The sequence below is a fragment of the Chiloscyllium plagiosum genome, unplaced genomic scaffold, assembly GCF_037043375.1.
Source record: "Chiloscyllium plagiosum isolate Xiang-an unplaced genomic scaffold, Cpla_swu_hap1 HiC_scaffold_5, whole genome shotgun sequence".
NCBI classification, from domain to species: domain Eukaryota; kingdom Metazoa; phylum Chordata; class Chondrichthyes; order Orectolobiformes; family Hemiscylliidae; genus Chiloscyllium; species Chiloscyllium plagiosum.
The window spans coordinates 40,792,560-40,811,769 of NW_028270143.1; the positions used below are offsets into that span (position 1 = coordinate 40,792,560).

A 19,210-nucleotide genomic window follows, 5' to 3' on the forward strand; every position below is an offset into this window, starting at 1 on the left:
AACTCTTGTATGCAGGGTTTACATCCTCCTGGTGAAGGTTTACAAGTAAATCTGCCTTGGGGAGCCAGGAGTAATGGCAGAGTTGTGATGACAATTAGGGACTTAAATCTCTGGGGTTCTGAGTCATATCAGCTTTGGTGGTAGATCTCACCTTTCCCCATCTGCTCTGATAAAATTCCTCCAAATCTGTTTTATGAGATAATTAGAGCATTTTAAATTAAGGTGGTGAACAGTTTGATGCAATATATCCTCTGTCGGTAATAGATGAGCAGTATCAATTAAGATATACACAAGCAAAATACTTTAATAATCAGAATGAATCAGTGCAGGCTCCTTGGTTGACCTTATGGGTGAAAGCATTTTGATCATGTGCTGCAATAAGTGGTTTTGTGTTACAAGATGAAGGATGGAAAAATCAGTCCAAGTTCATGTTTGTTGTGTATCACCTCTGACTGGAAAATGTGTTAAACATCTGGTAAGTTTCCAAGTCTTCAACTGATTGGTCTTTGGAGATACTGAACAGATGTTTGCTATTCATAGTGTAACACGGCAGTCAGTGATGAGGAGGAGAGATTTCCCTTTTAATCGCAAATTTATCTCATAATTTTTTCCTTGATCTCTTATGGCTGAAGTAAGCACTTCTATTCCATGCCTTAGGAAGTAGAACATAAAAGTAAAGTTGTTTGGATGCAGTTTATACTGCAATGGGAATTTGCCATCATTGAGGAAAGAGGTAAAAGACTAAGTGCTCTTGATGCTGCTTAAAGCACATCCCAAATGAAGTTCTCATATTGAGCGATGATGTTTGATTGCAGCTTACTGTGACCCGGCATGTCAACATGGAGGAACCTGTTTGGCTCGAAATCTCTGCACCTGTCCCTATGGTTTTGTTGGACCACGTTGTGAAACAAGTAAGGGAATTTTACTACAATTCCAAAGTATTCTGGCTTTTAGTTTTTTGCCACTCCAATCTAGATTTTTATTGCTAACAAAGAGAATGGAAAGATAAGTTTATTGACACATCAATAAGTCAGTGGACTCAATGTGCCAAATGACTTCCTCTTGTGCTGTAACCATTCAATATTTCTTTATTTCCATTGAGTCCAACATAGCAAATAAAAACTGAAAGAACAGCAGATGTTGTAAACCAGAGGCAAAAGCAGAAATTGCTAGAAAAGCTCAGCAGGTCTGGCAGCATCTGTGGTGAGAAGTTAGAGTTAATGTTTAGGTCAAGTGACCCTTCCTTGTAACTGTTCTGAGAAAGGGTCACTTAACCCAAAATGTTAACTCTGGTTTCTCTGCGCAGCTACTGCCAGAGCTATTGAGCTTTTCCAGCAATTTCTATTTTTGCATCCAGCGTAGGAGGTGGTCCAGAATGTAGAAAGGAATAAAATAGGTTGGTAGTTATTGAAGTTAATCGGTAACTGGCTACATTGAAAGGATTTGCTTGGGGTGATGGAACTGTCTAGTTAAAGGTATTGATGAACCAGATTGGGAACTGTGTTATTCTGTATAATAATGTGTTGTTAATGTAAAACTTAGCTGGTGATATTAATAAGGTTTATCATTGTAAACAATTGTAATCTGATCAAACGAAGAGAGATCAGATAGATTGGGAAGTTGAGCTAAGAAAGGGCAAATGAAATATAATGCAAATATTGAAGAATAGATATTGTGACTAAATGTTATTAGACCATATGACATAGCACATAGAAAGGGTCTGAATTTGTTGGCAAACAGATCATTGAAGGAACCCACACTATGTGTGGTATTAGTGAAGAAAGCAAATTAAATCTTGCGTAAGCTGTGCAAGGAATAGATCACAAATCACTGGACATGACACTGAGCATATAATGTGCATTGGTCCATCCCTATTTGGATTATTTTATTAATTTCTAGCTGGCATCGTAACATTAGCAACCGTGCCAGAAGGGCTGTGTCTGGCTTCAAATACTTTGATCAGGAAAAGAAAGTACAAAGCTGAAGTTGTTTAATACCAGATGAGGAGGTTGACAATGAATATTTTTTTTCTGACAACTTGCAAAAGCTTTTAAATATTTAGAGATGTTCAGTTTACCAAGAAACTGACAAGTATATACCAATAAAACTAACAAATAGTTCTGTTTAGTATTTTTAAACATAATTTTCAGTTACTTAAAATCAGATTACTCGCAGGACATTTTCTTATTTAAAATGTTTTTATGTGATTCAACCCATTTTCCACTTTATTGGTAAAACATAACCAGATTACACCTCTTAAATATATCAAAGAATTTTTTTTGAATACAAAGCTTTAAAAAATAGGTTCAAAAAGCTGCCAAGTTCTCGTTAATGGCAAATGTTATGCTTGTAATTACATTTGCATGAGTGGAAACCTAAATCATCACTTCACTTTGAAAACCATCACAATTTGGTGCTTAGCTTATCAATCACATCTGAAGTGGAAGTTCTACTCATTTGTACTTTCCATTAGAAGTAAGGCACACTGATTCAGTATTAGAGATGGAAAATGCATGTCGAATCAACATAAGTCATACTGTAATGTTAAAAAAAAACCAAACTGCTGTGACTAACCCAAGCCATCGCATGGCAATTAGAATAAATTGAGGGTAGTTGTGAGTGTGGAATATTGTGTAATTTGATGTTTGTGTTGAGTTTGTAGCAAATAATCTAAAGCTGTAAACCAGTAAGAATTTAATCATTATTTAATAATTATATCATCTGAAACTCATCTGATGTGTTATATAAATGATTGTAAAAATCGTTCCCTTCTTTAAAGACTCAATTTAAATTATACCTTTTGGAAAAACTATTATCCTTTTTTCTATTATGTCTATACCCATAGTGGTTTGTAATAGACACTGTGAAAATGGAGGTGAATGTGTCTCTCCGGATGTTTGCCTCTGCACATCTGGCTGGAATGGTCCCACATGTAAAGCAGGTAAGGAACATAATCAACTATGTCATTAATTTTTCTTCATTTCCTTTTCCTTTATATTGTATAGTACACAAACTTGATTTCATCTTACATTGATTTCATCTTTCAAACTTGCAGTCAGTTAAATATTTTAGTTGCAGATATAGTCTGAATTTATTAGTGGAATACTGTATTTCTTAATAAGTACTGTATGTAGCATTAATTGATTCAGATTGCAAGCTCCATGACAACAATGATGGCTTACAGCATTGAATCCCTACTGACTTGTTTATTTTGCATAATCACCTACAGTGGAGTGACATGGATGTTTATTTTGCTGGAGGGTCATTTTTTAAAAGTCTTTCAAGTGTTCAACTTTCACCTTCAATTTCTTGTAAAGTGGAATGAAGTCCACAGCAATACTTTCATTTAAATACTTTCTGGAATTTAAAATAACAGAATTATTTCATAAAGTGATCTAAAGCCACACAAACATGCAGAAATGATCTTAACTAAACATATGGGGCAAACTATTGAGTATTTGTGAGCTTTGCTGGATGGGCTTTATTTGGAGGTTCAATATCTGTATAATAGACAATCTGTTATGAAATCTTGAGGAAAATTTATCTTCCCTGCTACTAAATGCTTTAAATTGCTTCTCATGATTCCTCTTATTCTTCTTAACGTGTTGAATTTTCTCTCAGCTGTATGCAATCCTGTATGTCTAAACGGTGGGAGGTGTATCAGACCCAGCATCTGCATGTGTCCGAATGGATTTTTTGGATCACAGTGCCAAAACGGTAATATTTTAGAAACTACAACCACTCTAGCAATATTTTGGATGTAAAACATAAGTAGATGAAGTTGAGTGAAAGCATAATAAACAATTTGACTTTTTTTGTGTAAAGTAGCAAGTTTCACCAGCTATAAAACAAGAACTAGAATAGAAACAATTTACTGGATTATATACAAGCCATTTTAGATGGTAAAATAATGCAGAAAATTAGATGGTAACATTGGTATTAAACAGAAGACTAAAATGTATTTAATGCAGACTAAAATAATTTTGATTGAGACTGCAGAGCTATGGCATCGCAGTTTAGATTTCCAAAACTAAATAAAACAAGGTCAAAATAATAATTTGCCAATATTCCAGTTCTCAAGCAAATGTTTGACAAGTATGTTTTACACTTTCTCTTGTGCATGGGAACACTGGAGGTAAACTATTTCCTGAAGCCTGAGAGGAAAATACTTAAAAAGCAAAGGATTATAAATGAAATAATGAGATTCACAGAGAAGATGGTGCTAATTATTGGTGTTTAGAGGAAGTTAAAAGAACTTGAGAAATACAGCACAATGTGGAGGGAAAACTAGTAGATATATTAAGTATATTAGTGATAAAGGAATTATTATGAATTTTAAAAAATGCAAATAAAAGCAAAATACCCCAGATGCTGGAAATTTCATCTGTGGGGAGGAAACACAGTTAACCTGTTCTGAAGAAAAGTCATATTGGACGTGCAACATTAACTCTGTTTTGCTCTCCACAAATGCTGCCAGACCTATTCAATTTCCCTAGCACTTTGTTTTTGTAGTTTTGGAAGAAAATTTCAGGAATTGTACAAAAGAATTGGAAGGTTGTACATGTTGTACTTCAGGAATAAAAAATAAGCTGCAATTTTTACGTCTCACTTCCAACCTCTTCCATAATTTTGTTTGAGATTATTTGACCATGACAGTGTAAAACACAACAATGCTAAGCATTACAAAAGAAATTGGTCACTTCTTTAAAGACTCATTTTAAATTATACCTTTTAGTTAAATTCTTACACATTTCTCTATTATGTCAATACCTATAGTTCTCAGCATTACTAAAAATCTAAGAGCAATAATTTGGATAAGAAGAGCATTATAGCCCTGACAGAAACTTGACCTCTACTCACCAGGGCAATGGGACGTAACTAGACACAGCAATTTTCAAAGATTTTTCTTTATTAATAATGGACATGATTTACACCATAGAGGGGAACAATTTTACTGATGGGTATGGCCAAACCAAACCTTTCTGGATATAGTTAAAAATTATAGTGTATTTTTGGGAGTATGTTGAAAATTAAGCAAAAATGAGGTTATAAGCAGTTCAGAAAAGTTTGCAGCAGTTGTAATTAGGGGGATCTTTAACTACCTTAAAGTGCGTCGGGAAAAAGTACAAAAAGGAGAGACCTGGTCAGTACGTATTCAGGATTTTTGTTTGAGTTTGCATGTAAGGATCTGGTGCTAAATCTCTTTCTAAGAAAGAAACAGGATAACTAGATTATGAGTAAGCGCGAGAAAAGGTGGGAAATAATGGCTATAGTTAGGGACATCTTAAAAAGAAAAGAGCAGTAGAATTGCTCTATAATGCTGTAGTATTGGACTGGAAAAGGACCAAATCCAGATTAATTTATTCAAGGAAATGGTAGGTAAAACGACCAAAAAATAGTAGGTGTTAGTTTAAAAGAGACGTGTAGGTTCGGCTCAAATAATTTCATACTAGGAATAAAAGAAGAATATCAAAGGCTAAGGCTGTACAAGAAGTAGAAAATTTAGAGCAAATTTTATTTTTAAAAAGTGTATACAACTTTTTTTAAGAGAAAGAGGATTATACCAAGAAAGAGAGTTTGAAAAAGGTTTAGCAAGACTAATTATGAAGTAATCAATTCAGACAAAAAAGAGAGATTTTAATGAACATTAAGTGAATTGACTAGCATGAAGAAAAGGATAGTTAAACAAGGGTTAGAATACAATGATAAAATGGACTATCTTGTGCTTGAAGGTTTATGAATGATAATGATTATTGTTTGGAGGACCAGTTTTTATTGGCGTAGGCAGTGCTGAAGGAACAGTAGAAACTGTTCAAGGAGCACTTGAAAGTGCATGACTGGAGTTATAAATTCCAAAAACAAAACTGTCCTAAAATATGAATAGAATAAAAAGCAAATGTTACCAGGTCTGATGATATCCATCCCAGAATGGGAAAAGAGTAAATAAAATGCTCACTGAGTTACTAATCATAGTTTTCCAGTGATTATTGCAAATAAAGGATTCCCAATTGGCAAATGTTGCACATCTAATCAAAAAGAAGAAATGAGTAAGCCAGAAAATTATAGACCAGTTAGTCTTGTCTACGTTGTAGTTAAATCTCTTGGGTTTGTTTCATGGGTCTGTTTACCATTGAGGAACTCCACCCCTTGGAAAGGACAAAGCACTAAATTGTAATGAGTAATAATTCAAAATAAAAGACTAGCACTGAGACAAAAATGAATATATTTCCTATGCTATAATTTCCAAACAAAATTAGAGTTCATAGTTATGGTGAGAGAGCTAGCATTATTTATAAAGCATTAAGCTAAATTTCATCCTTTCATGCTAATATTTCCAAAGTTCTGTAAATTTATGTTGGAATACATGGTCACGTTTTATAGAACTGAAAGAAAATGTCAGTAAAATCCAAAGCTAATCAATTTTTGTCAGCAGTGGAATTCCTTAAAGCACAGATGGGATAACCCATTAAAGGACATTCCAGGGTAGTAATATCACAGACACTCTGAACAAGTGAAAATAGGGTGATTATGTCTGCAGCAGGGAAAAGCCAGAAATCTGTTTGCGCCATTCTTTATTAATGCTTTACTCTTATTTGGTGGCATTGAATGTTTCAGATGATTACAAGGCTTCATTGTATTACCAAATAAAATTGTTTCAAATATTTTACTTTCATTAGCAATTTGCAATCCTCCTTGCAAGAATGGTGGACATTGTATGAGAAATAACGTCTGCTCCTGTCCAGATGGCTACACAGGAAAAAGATGTCAGAAAAGTAAGAGCCATCTTTAAAATATAAATCCATTCAAGTAATCCAATATAATCTCTGATTCCATTTATTTAAACAATACCATAACACCTCCGGAGGACAATACAAACACTTCCATGTATTTAAAATAAATTGGCATGAAGTTTTAAAAACAAATCTGGAATGGGGGAAATTGTAAAGATTTCTCAAATAAAAAACACTGAATTTGGAATCATTTCAGATTTATAGAAACTGAATTACATTTATATAGCTGCACTATTTTACACATTTCCAAACAAATCTTTTCCACCTTGGTTTTACTTAGAATGTATTTTATCTGGATGTTTTTACATCTTCATCCTTCATCATGTTTGTTATCTTGCTGGACTCACTTGACCACACCTACTTATACGAGCAATATCAGGAGTTGACCACCATTATACCTGATTGTTGTGAAGTTCTAATAAAGTTGCTGCCTTGCAGACAAGAAGGGAAGGAGAAAGAGAACTTGGTATCCAATAATTGTCCCTTCATGCTTTGACACCAGAAGTATTTATTTTATTCATTCATAACATGTAGGCATAACCAGAAAGGCCAACATCTGGTGCTTATCTCTAATTGCCCTTGAACTGGGTGGCTCAAGGCAGTTAAGAGTCAGTCACATTGTTGTCAGTCTGGAATCTCATGTAACTCATAGTGTCTTCTTACTCCATTACTCCACACTGAGGCATATTCACTGAGGCACCTTCAGGTTAAACACACACTGTCTGATGAAAGAGCAGACTATAGTCCACAGGAATTATGGTGACTTTCACTTCACTTCACTTTACCCAACCTGATTGCAGCTTTCCTTCTCTGAATGAACTAAATAGATTTTTAGAATATTCCATGATAGTTTCAAGATCACCATTACCAAGACAAGCTTTCAATCTTAGATTGTCCAATTGAGTCTAAATTACTCCAGCTGCTGTAGTGTGATTTGAAACTATATCCCTGTCAGTAGGACTCGGGATTAATAATGATGTTACCCATCACACCACCATCTCTCCTACTCTTACATTCTTTTGCCAGTATCCTATTTTCTAATCTAACAAACTGGGATTTGATTCTGTTTTAAAGCAGCACTCTGGGCCTCTGACATACTCATCCAGTAACATTACCATTCAACCATCATCTCTCCTAATCACAGCCAGAGCCTCACCTGACACCATTCACTCAGCTAGTCACATAGCACAGATTCCAGTTATGTTGGGCTGAACACTGCAATGAAACATTTTTGATTAAGCGCAGTGATTAATGTAATTGCAAGCATTATTGTAATATGTATGTGATGTTTTTGTACAACTCCCTTGGGTGGAAACTTAGTTGAGCCTATAGGCTGAATAAGTTAATCATTTGTTAAGAACCAAGTATTTTTCATAGACCAAAACAAAAAGGATGAAAAATGAGGTTGACTATAAAAGTAAAATTGTTCATAAAAAATTTTACCAAGACACCTTTGTTGATTCATTTCTATAGTACATTTTTAGCCTGAATGTGTATCAGGAAGCATCTGGCTGGAAAGGTATGTGTATGTTAAAGAGAATAAATTACTATATGTTTGCATATTTCATGCAACAAATGTGTTTTAAGCTCTATTGTACTACTTGTGATTGCTACATGTAAGTTAACAAGAGTTATGCTGTCATTGGGGGGGTGTGGGGGGAGGGAGGGAGGGAGGGAGGGAGGGAGGTTATTGGTGAATTCATTAACCATCCCAATCAGGGCAGCTGACAAAAGATCATAAGAAATAAGCGTAGAATTATAAACTAGGTTGTTCAGATAGATAGGAGAAAGTGAGGCTTGCAGATGCTGGAGATCAGAGTCAAGAGAGTGTGGTGCTGGAAAGACACAGTAGGTCCTGCAGCATCCGAGGGGCAGGAGAATCGACGTTTCAGGCAGGAGCCCTTCATCAGGAATGGTGAAGTGCTCCTGCCTGAAATGTCAATTCTTCTGCTTATTGGATGCTGCAAGACGTCTATCTGTTCAGATAGATATGCTGGTGAATATGAAGGCAATCACACACTGGCTCTGGAAGGCCCTCATCAAGATATAACTGCTGGGCTCAGGGAACCTGACTACCTGCAGTTAAAGTTGGACAGCACAATTGGTCAGCACTAAGGACCTGGGTTTGACTTCAGCCTTTGGCGTCTGTGTGGAGTTTGCATGTTCTCCCTGTGTCTGTCTGGATTTGTGCCGAGTACTCCAGTTTCCTCCCATAGTCCAACGATGTGCAGGTTAAGTGGTTTGATCATGCTAAATTACCCTTAGCATCCATCCGGAGGTGCGCAGGCTAGATGAATTAACCATGGTAAATGTGGGGTTATGGCAGGAGGGTGGGGGTAGTTGGGTCTGGGTGGAATGCTCTTCAGTGGGTTAGTGCAGACCTGATGAGCAGAATGGTCTTCATCCACACTGTAGGGGTTTTCTGATTCTGTGGATTCACACTTGCAGCTTTCTCATACTTAAAATGCCTAACTGTCTTTTAGTGCAGGTTGCTGGTCCACTAATCTTTGTCTCAATTGAAGTTCACACAGTGCATTAGAAGGAGAATTTGGGTCAGAATTGTAAATTTTGAGACCTTCCCCCACTCCCCTCACTGGCATAAACCCTTTTTCAGGTAAAAATTGGCCCAAAGTTTGCCACATGGTATCTTCAATCACCCCTTTCCTTTCACTCCCCCGCGCCCACCCCCACCGTTATAACTCCCCCTGCCTCTACCTGTAAGGGATCCAAGTTTACCCCTACTCGTTTTTTTATTGCACACAGGAGTTCTGACAATATGTTTTCACATCTCTAATTAGATTGCTGTCTTGTTTTTTTCCTTTTCTTTATAAATTGCTTCACTATCCCTTGCTCAAAAACCTTCCTAATCCTCAGACTTATTATGATTTTTGGCAATTTTTTTTTTAATTGTGTGTTTGTGTGTTTGTGTGTGTGTGTGTGTGTTAACCATGGTTGCACTAAATTTCCTATGGAATGTGTTATTCCTTGAACTTAGTTTCATAATTGGTAATGAACATATTTATTGGATTTTGCTATTGTTTATCTGTCATCATTTTTTTGTATTTAATGTCCCAATTTGCCTTGTACTAATTTAAAACCCTGGATTTATACTTAACTAAATCACTTTAAATTTATTATCAAATATTATGATTGTTCTTTTACAGAGGCAAGGGTATTAATAAACTGGATCTAAAATTGCATTTTTCCTCATTAGTCTCCTTGATCAAAATCTCAAAGAACTATCTTGAATGCACTACCCTTAATAGACTGCTTAGTAGCATCAATTGACTATATGGTGTTTTTCTGAATATTCACATCTTTTCCCGCTTATCTAATCCGACCCAATTTGTATAATTTTCTTTGAGTGTCCACACTCTCTGTACCACTGACACCGGATTACTTCTGTTTCTCACTCTCCTCACTATCAGATATTGATATTTTAGCTCGATATGCTGAATTTTATGACATGGTTTGGTAGCCTGGTATTATGATATAAGTTGGTTCCCAAGACCAAAATTGCTGGCCGAGAAACCTGCTCAGCAAATGTATCACAGGCGACATCCTAATAGATAATCTGTGGACTAGCTGCCAATTAAGAATAACAGCCCTGCTGTGGAAACTGCTAACACAATCAAGGCTAGCATCACTACAGCCCCATTGAGCTGACACCCTTCCGACTCAGCAAGGGAATTGTTCCACCATTGGTTACATGCCAATGACAACTAAAATTGGCCCCTCATTGGCATTTATCTGCAAATTTGGCTTCACCATTCATAAAATGCCCAATATTCTGAGAAGGCTGGTAAAATCCTGGCAACTGCTTCTGCCCATTAAAACTTACTTGCTTCACCTTGCTACTTCTCTCAAATGCTCAATTCTCATCTCCACCTTCAAATTCATGTACGTTTTCACAGTGCCCTCGTTCACCCTTTATGAATTACATAGGCCGTAAGCATATGTTGTAACATATGACATAATTCTTTCTTTTAAAGGTATCTGTGAGCCAATGTGCATGAATGGAGGGAAGTGTGTGGGTCCTAATGTCTGCTCTTGTGTATCAGGATGGAAGGGGAAAAGATGCAACATACGTAAGTCAGAATTCTAATACAATTTCTTATGTGCATTCATGCTAATGCTATTGATAAAGGCAATATCAAGTCTTCTACTGTTCAAACATTGCAAAACACTATTTTGTGCTTTTGAGAAAGTTTGTTTTGAATTATGAGCACGATATCCTTCAATGTTCTTATCTCTGCTACTTGTAGCTATGAAAATTTAAATAAATTGAAGCATACAATAATCAAAATCTTTTCACAATGCCTATTTTAGCTGTCTGTATACAGAAGTGCAAGAATGGAGGAGAGTGTATAGGTCCCAGTACTTGCCATTGTGTGCCTGGATGGGAAGGACTACAATGTCAAACACGTAAGCACTTTTCAAGATAGTTGTTTGCATCTTTCTAGAGTTCTCTTTAATTCTGAGGCTGCTCTGAACATTAGTCAAATGCATTTGATAGCAGCAGGAAATTTAATGACGAACAAATCTAGTTACCTTAGCTCTTTCTTCTTCGTTCTGTCCTTCAGCAATTAAATTTAACACCGGTGCAAGAGTCCCAAAGTCAACATACCACATTGTGTAAGAATTGCACTAGATCGGAATCTGCTAAAATTGCATCAGTCAGCTAATTTTTCATGTGCATTATGAAATTCCCAACACAAATCACTGAACTGTTTTGAGGATGCTTGGAAGGTCTATGAGTGCATTCCTTAAAATGCCTAGTTTAGATGCATATTGCATCAATGTCATGGGGATCAGGTGGGAAGTAGAAAAATATTTTGGCTCAATTAGTTCAGTGTCAGATAGCTATATCATTTTCAATATTGTCTGCCAATGGAGGATCTGCCACAGATGATTGAACAAAGGTGTTACAAAGAGAAACAAAAGAGTAGTTCAGAATTTTGACGAGACTGACCTCAAAACCAGAAGTATAGTCTGTCACAAATTTCCATTGGAGGAATCAAAAAGAATTAAGATTATGTCATTTGGGAAGGCATCAATCAGTATTGCGGGCTAATTCTGTATCACCAAACATACAACAACAAAGAAAGTAACAGATCATTTATCACTTTACTTTCTTGGATAACCTGAACATCAGGAGACTATTAAACCCCTATTTCAAGAATATTCCACATTGCAATCTGATTGTAGAGTGCACAAATATAATTTTACAATGTGTGCTGACATCTCCTCTAAGAGTGTTTATTTGAAAGCGAGAGCTTAAAAGCTTTGCCAAATTCGTTCAGTTATATTGCAGAAGAATAATATATACAGTATCCATGAGAGGCAAGTAACCTGAGGTGGCATTCCTATCTTTAAAGAGTTAAACTCCTATGAGAAGAAAATTATGGAGCTCTTGGAAGATAGCAGGATTAGTGATACATTGACAGCATCAGGTTAATGGATTCATGTCTATACAGCTGCCATGACATTGCAGTGAAACAGTGTGCAATACAAGCGACCATGAACTTTCCTGTCTCCTTTGTTGAGAGGTGTTATCCTCAACCTTCTTTTCTGTTAATCCATCAAAGCAATGAGCACTAGAATAAGGAAGATGATGAGCAATGGAAAAGTGGAGAAAAAGAACAAAAGTGGAGATTGTTCACTAAATTTGTCATTTTCACAATGGGCAATAGGATACTAATGAAAATGAAGAAAATGTGAAAGTCAAGCTTATTCTATATCACTGGAACAAGATCATACCACAAGTTCTTCCGCCATAATCCTCTTGATCTCACTTCCTGTAATACGTGTTTTATCTCTCTCATATACAGTTTCAGTACCTGTTGAGAATAATACCAAACTGCTAAAACACCACAAATGCCAACAACAGAGGCTTTACCTCAGGAGCAAACTGGTCTAACCATTGCATACCATATGAACAACCTGTCAGCACAATGCTAAAGTTCATGTGATGTATAGGAGAACCACAATATAAAGCGAACGAGTTGCATTTTTAATAATTCAGGGCTGCATCCTGTGAAGGCAGGATAGTTAAGTATCTCTTTACTTCAGAGCTTGTTGTATTAAAAGACGAAATGTTACGGTAGTTGCCTTGTTAGTCACAATGATTAGTCATGGCTTCATACAGCACCGAAACAGACCCTTCAATCCAACCAGTCCATGCTGACGGTAATCCCAAACTAAATTAGTCCCATCTGCTTGCACTTAGCCTTTATCTCTTCAAGAATTTCAAGAACCTATCCAAATGTCTTTTCAACATTACAACTGTAGTCCACCATTTCCTCTGGAAGTTCATTATTGGAGAAAAGATGCAATCATTTCAAACAAACTGATTTGTCATTGAAATGGTCTTAGAGTGAAAAGATGTCTAATATGCTGTTTCAGTGTAGATATTGAATTGAAAGATCAATGATCAGTTCTGACCTATTGCCAATCCTACCAAATGCTTCTTTACACAAACTCACCAATCACGTGCATAAGAAATTAGGTTTGATTTCAGAATCTGCCACCCTTTCTTCTCTGAGCATAGAAGTGCCTTTATGATGGTTTCACTAGATTGGTATTCCGCTAGAGTTGCATATCTGTAATACAATGCTGTTCTGCTCATACAAACTCTGATGGACTCTCATTATCCATGGGATCAAGAATTACTCACAGGCCTTTCATAGAAATAAATTCCTTCCTTGAAGAGTGTGCAGAATGTCATAGGACAAACCTATCATAATAATTTCTCATCTCTTTAAAATGCAGGATTCCTTGCAGATTATCTCACAATCCATATATTTGTGGTGTAGAACTGTTTCGTGCTGAGGCAGGTGAATTGGATTAAAACTCACAAAGGAACATATGTATCATGTCTTGGACCTTGAACTTTGAAAAATGTACAAATCTAATAAAACTGATTAGCTCACTGCTGATTTGCAATAAGGTCAGATTTGCTTAATTAAACAGATTGAAAAATGTGTGAATAAATTGATAAATATGTGCTCATTTCCACATGACTGCCCAAAACAACTCCGCACCATAAAAGTGGGCTATGGCTCTGATCTTCATAATCACAGGGCATATTTGTGTGACTACAAGTCATTACCATTTCTCTAGCCTCCACAAAAAAACATTCTGTGCATCACCGTTATCCAGAAACTCCATGAGTGCAGCTATATCACCGTTATCCAGAAACTCCATGAGAGCAGCTATATACTGTAAATGCCTTGTGCTAGGATAGATTAAAATAGTTCAACTCTGACTTTATGAGGCCTCACCACCATGCAAAAGGCATGCATTATTAAACTTGATGGATTAGCCTCCAGTTTTCTGGCTGGGAGCAGCTGCAACATCACACATGAAGCTTAACAGCATCCTCGACAACAGAGTGCATTACAATGTTAATTCACTTGCAGGTTCAAAATATCCACCACCACCTTCAATAATTTGGATGAATTCTTCTGTCTTCTGTTTGGTGGATTCTTCTGTCAGTGGTGAGCTTAGATGGATAGTTTCTGTGGAATAATAGCCCAACATAAAGCAATCCATTTAGGATGAAGGAAGAAATTGGTGACTTAATAGTTAAAATCCAACCATTTCTGTAAAACAAATACAGTTTATATGTTTTTTTGTTGTATAAATGAGAACTTCCTTTTGTGTTCCAAAGCTGTATGCCGGCAAAAATGCCTTTTTGGAGGCAAATGTATTCTTCCAAATGTATGCTCCTGTCGCCCAGGATATTCTGGATTCATTTGTGGCAAGAAGGTGAGAGGATCTTTTTGGAATACAACTATTATGAAAGTATACATAGCTTCCTATGTATATATGTCACAATTTGGCCTCTTTCCTAAAACTCTGTGTTTGTAGCTGAATACAATGTCTACTTTCTCTGATGCAACTGTACTGGTTACAGCCAAAGTATACCATTTGGCTGCAAACTGAGATTCTGAACTCATCTTCTCCATTACAAAGGCTACATACTTCCACCATTTTAGCACCACTTATGTGCGCCTCAGCCTCACTCCATCCACTGCTGCAATCCTCATCCAAACGCTTGTCACTTCCAGACTCATCAATTGGAATACAGTTTGGGCTGACCTGCCATTGCATCATTCAAAGCTCAGCACATGCTAAACTCCACTGCCCATATAATGTTCATCCATTACTTAAGTGCTATCAGACATACATTGGCTTCCAGCCCCCAAACTCTTCCAAGTTTAGCATTTTCATCCTTCATTTCTCCAACTTATGTTCTTTCTGCATGTCCCATACAATTTTCCCCATCACAACCAGCCATGCCATAAGCTGTTTTATTACTAAATACTTGAATTGTGTTTTCATTCTTCCTCTGCTTCTCCACATCACGTCTAAGGACATCCTTAAAACCTCCAGACCTTACGGGGCGCCAAAATACTTAATGCTTTGACAGAAAAGTGTCCCAAAACGATCTAAGTAACAGCCATAGCACATCTGTTTATCCCAATGAGTCCAATTTTTTAAAAAAAATTCAGTTTGGTTCTCAAGTATGTCTGCTAATTTGTCATGAGAATTGCAATTCACTTAGGAAGTCAAAAAACAATTAGACTTTTGACTCAACACTTCTTCTGGCCAATAAAGCATCTATTTAAGACCTCAGAATGTTAATCTACATTAAAGCTAGTATATAAATGCAAGTTTATTCTTTGTCTCCTGTGTGTCCCAAATTGTTAGGGAGATACAGAGGACACCAGAATTGGAGATTGTAGGTGCTAGTTGGGGAAATACAGAGGAGCAAGACAATGAAGAGAATTAAATACATATATGAAAATGTTAAATTCAAAGAGTTGGAGAGCTAGAAGCCAAAGTAGTTCTGATAACATAGAGATAACAGGTGCTCAGGACGTAGTGTGAAATAAGAAATTGGCAGCAGAGTTCAAAACTCATTGAATGCTAAAGAGAGTGAAAAATGGGAGGGCAGTCAAAAACATATTGTAATAATCAAGTTTCAAAGTGACAAAGCACAGATTAAGGAGAAAGCAGCACATAAAGTGAAGCCAAGGTGGTGTCAGGTGATGTTACAATTATAGAAGTAGTATAGAAATGAAATTTGGAGTCTCTGGTTTCCACAACCCTTTAAAAAAAAGCATGGACTGCTGTTAAAGTAGTACTACTTTGGACTTCTTTACTGAATACAAAGTTGTATATGTAGCACATAAAACACTTAAGTTGAAACAGAAGTTTCCAATTAGTGCCAGTGGAAATAAATCTTTGTCATGATTATGACTGACCAAAGTCTGATTATTTCTAATAGTGTTCATCTGTAATATTTTTGTTTTATTGCAGATACCAATAAGACTGGGTTAGCTTGGCATCAGTGTCTAATATCCCTCTCAGCAATAATAGACATAATGCTGGAGTCACTTGTAAGAACCTGAAGTGATTTTGCTCAATTATAAGGACTGCACACATCAAAGACTTGACCGTGTTAAATCAAAAGATTAAACCAAAGGTTTGATCCAAACCATGCACAGACTTACAACTCGGTATTAAAGAAATAGTGCTCTTCAAGTGTTCTTGAGTAAAGTGGTGTGTTTACAGTTTGAACAACGTGAGGTACTGTAAGCAAAAGATAATTACTGCCCATACCATTTATTGTATTTTCACTACCTCATAATAGAATGCCGGGGTTTATTTTATTGTCACTAATGGTTGCAAGACATGAGGGAAATCGGCTGAATATTTGTGAAACATTCACATAATGTCCACTGACCATGGAAGTTTTGACTTGAATCCTGATTTGTCAACTGCATTGTAACATTTTTATTGCATTGTTTCTAATGGAAGACCCTGACCCTTCTTGGAAACAGCACAATCTGCAACCATATCAATCTTAAATGTGGCACAATAAATCTGTTCATGTACATATGTTTCCCTTGTCTCTACATTAGAAGACAAACATGTCAGGTTGTTTGCACCTCCTCCACAGTTAAGTGAGTAAATGTGCCATGTTGAGCAAACCTGTACAGGTGGGTTTCTGATTCTATCCCTTCTGTGTTGAGTTTTAAGATCTCAGCTACATTGCACAATTTCCATCAGCATCCCTAAAAAGTGGAAGGAATCTGATTGTGTAGGTTTACAAATATGTTCGATTAGAACATAATCACCCTTGACGAAATGTGACTTTGTATATTGGATCAGAATCATAAAATTAAATTAAGGCGTAGAATTCATTTAATATTAGTGGATGAATATCTGAAACATCATTCAACATTTCTCTGTCCAGTCTTGTAACACAGTCAGAACTAATTAAAGTCAGTTAATGTCACCATTAAGATTGTAAACAGAGCAACTTTGCACACATATTAAAGGTTCATCCTCCAATATCCCCAAATGTAATTTCTGATCATTTAATGTAATATCCTTAAAATCATACATTCTTCTGTGTAAAGGTGAAGGGTAGTAGATATCAGCATACACAGAAGGTTAGGAAACCTGTCAGAAACACAGCAAGCATGAACAATTATTGAATCTCACATCTGCCTACTGTAAATCAATATGATTTCCCAGTCATTCCCTTTCATGGACCTTCCATTTCCATATCATGAGGACTTTTGATTATTGTAGAAATTTACAGACCTGATCTCCATGTCATAAAGGGTTGCACAGATGATGCATAAATATTTTTTATATATACATAATTCCAAAAAATCTGAAGTACTGGAAGAATAGACAATTCTCTTAGAAATGAACATTTATATATGGCATGTCCATACAAATTGCAAAAAAAGTTTTTTTTCTGTGGTAGAATGTATCATAATACATGATTTAAAAGAAAAGATGATATGGGAAATAATCTTTATCCAAATGCTTTTACATTAAATTTTAGGACAAGCCTCAGTGAGAATAATTACAGTATTTACATAGTCACAAGATTCATGTACATCAAGTTAAACTGGTTGCTACGCTTTAGTCAGTTGCATGTTACTGCTATTTTCCCATATGATATTAACATTTTCCCATGTATATTAAGTTGAAACCGTTGTTTGTAAACTTTGTTCAAGATTTTGTTTAATAGATGAATATTTTATATAAGGTTAATAACCCAAATTAGTTAATTTAGGAAAATTTAGTGTTTTAACCTACTTCAATAGGTAAAATAGTTATAGCATTAATTTACAATGTGCCATATCTTCTAAATTCTTGACATTTCAGATTTTTGTGCCAATTAAATTATTGAAACCAACATAAAAATATTGATAAAGCTGTTGCAAAATATATTTGTGTATATAAAACACATAGACTGTATTGCCTTATTAATGCCTCTACTTTTCATTTTTTTCTTTGCAATATTAAACATTGTACATATGATGATGACTTGTGTGAACATTAAGATTTTCATGTAATAAAGGTATTTGGAATGTGTTTTAAGTATGGAGTTGTGAATCCTGCACATTAGCAATAAACACATGAACTCCTATGCACTGATATTGTGCTATTAAAATAGCAATCTGATGCTACAGATCTTTCGAATTGAAGTACATTCTGACAATTTTTAAACAAAAATATTCACTTAGTATTTATCGTATTTGGTATTGTTATTACCCCATAAGAACAGTACTCGGGAGTATGACTAGGTGAGAAAGAGTAAAGAATTTATTGGAGACATTGGGCCAGAATTGAATCTCCAAGATGGTGAATGGAAGTTGGGAATATTCCCAGCATCACATGCTGGCCTACCAACTCCAACGGTGAGATCTTCTTTGGTGGGAGGTGGATGTGGCTGAAATCAGCCCAGTTTAACCCTGTGCCCACCCCCCCACCAACCCCCCACCAAAAGAAATTTGGAGGCAACTGTGGAGTTTCAGCTGCAGCGGCAGCATGTTTAAAAGGCCCAATTTGTTGGTATAGGAAGTTTGTCCCATCTGTAAAACAAAAGGTCTGTTGCATACCCCACATATTTCTATTCCCAATCCAGCACCTCCTTGCCTGGCAAGCACCTGCCATGGTGCATCATACTTACCCTGCCAAAGTATTCCTCCCCTCACCCCCATGGTCCATCGTGTCAAGGTGTAACACTTAGATGTCCATTCACGCACTGTACACAGTATAAAAGCAATGAACGCCATAGTGTCTTGTATTCTTGGTTGAGATCCCAACCATTAGAGAGTCGAAACATCCTTTCTCCTACTAAGTTGACAGCTGTGAGTGTTTGATCTCTGTACAAGAACTATGGAAAGGTTATAGCACATAAAGAAGAATGTAAAATCTAACCTTCCATTTTAATGTCTCCTTCCTGCACCAGATCTATAGTTTTGCAGGTTACAGCACTTCAGGTGTAGATCCAAATTCCTTTCAAATGAGTTGTTTCTGTCCCATCTACCAAACTAGGCAGTGAACACCAGACATCCACAGACTTTGGGGGAAAAATAAACAGA

The 19,210-nt window shown here is 36.2% G+C and overlaps 1 protein-coding gene across 5 annotated transcripts in view; it reads left to right on the forward strand.

Annotated features, from left to right (window-relative positions):
- Positions 1-18,197, forward strand: part of vwde (von Willebrand factor D and EGF domains) — a 205,338-nt gene extending 187,141 nt beyond the window's left edge. For all 5 annotated transcript variants that reach the window (XM_043689848.2, XM_087987120.1, XM_043689849.2 and 2 more), the window contains 8 exons: positions 816-911; positions 2,846-2,941; positions 3,622-3,717; positions 6,678-6,773; positions 10,784-10,879; positions 11,121-11,216; positions 14,464-14,561; positions 16,119-18,197. In XM_043689848.2, coding sequence (XP_043545783.2) covers positions 816-911; positions 2,846-2,941; positions 3,622-3,717; positions 6,678-6,773; positions 10,784-10,879; positions 11,121-11,216; positions 14,464-14,561; positions 16,119-16,139 — 695 coding nt within the window. In that variant the 3' untranslated portion in view covers positions 16,140-18,197. The remainder of the gene's footprint in view (positions 1-815; positions 912-2,845; positions 2,942-3,621; positions 3,718-6,677; positions 6,774-10,783; positions 10,880-11,120; positions 11,217-14,463; positions 14,562-16,118) is intronic.
- The last annotated feature ends 1,013 nt before the right edge of the window (positions 18,198-19,210 follow it).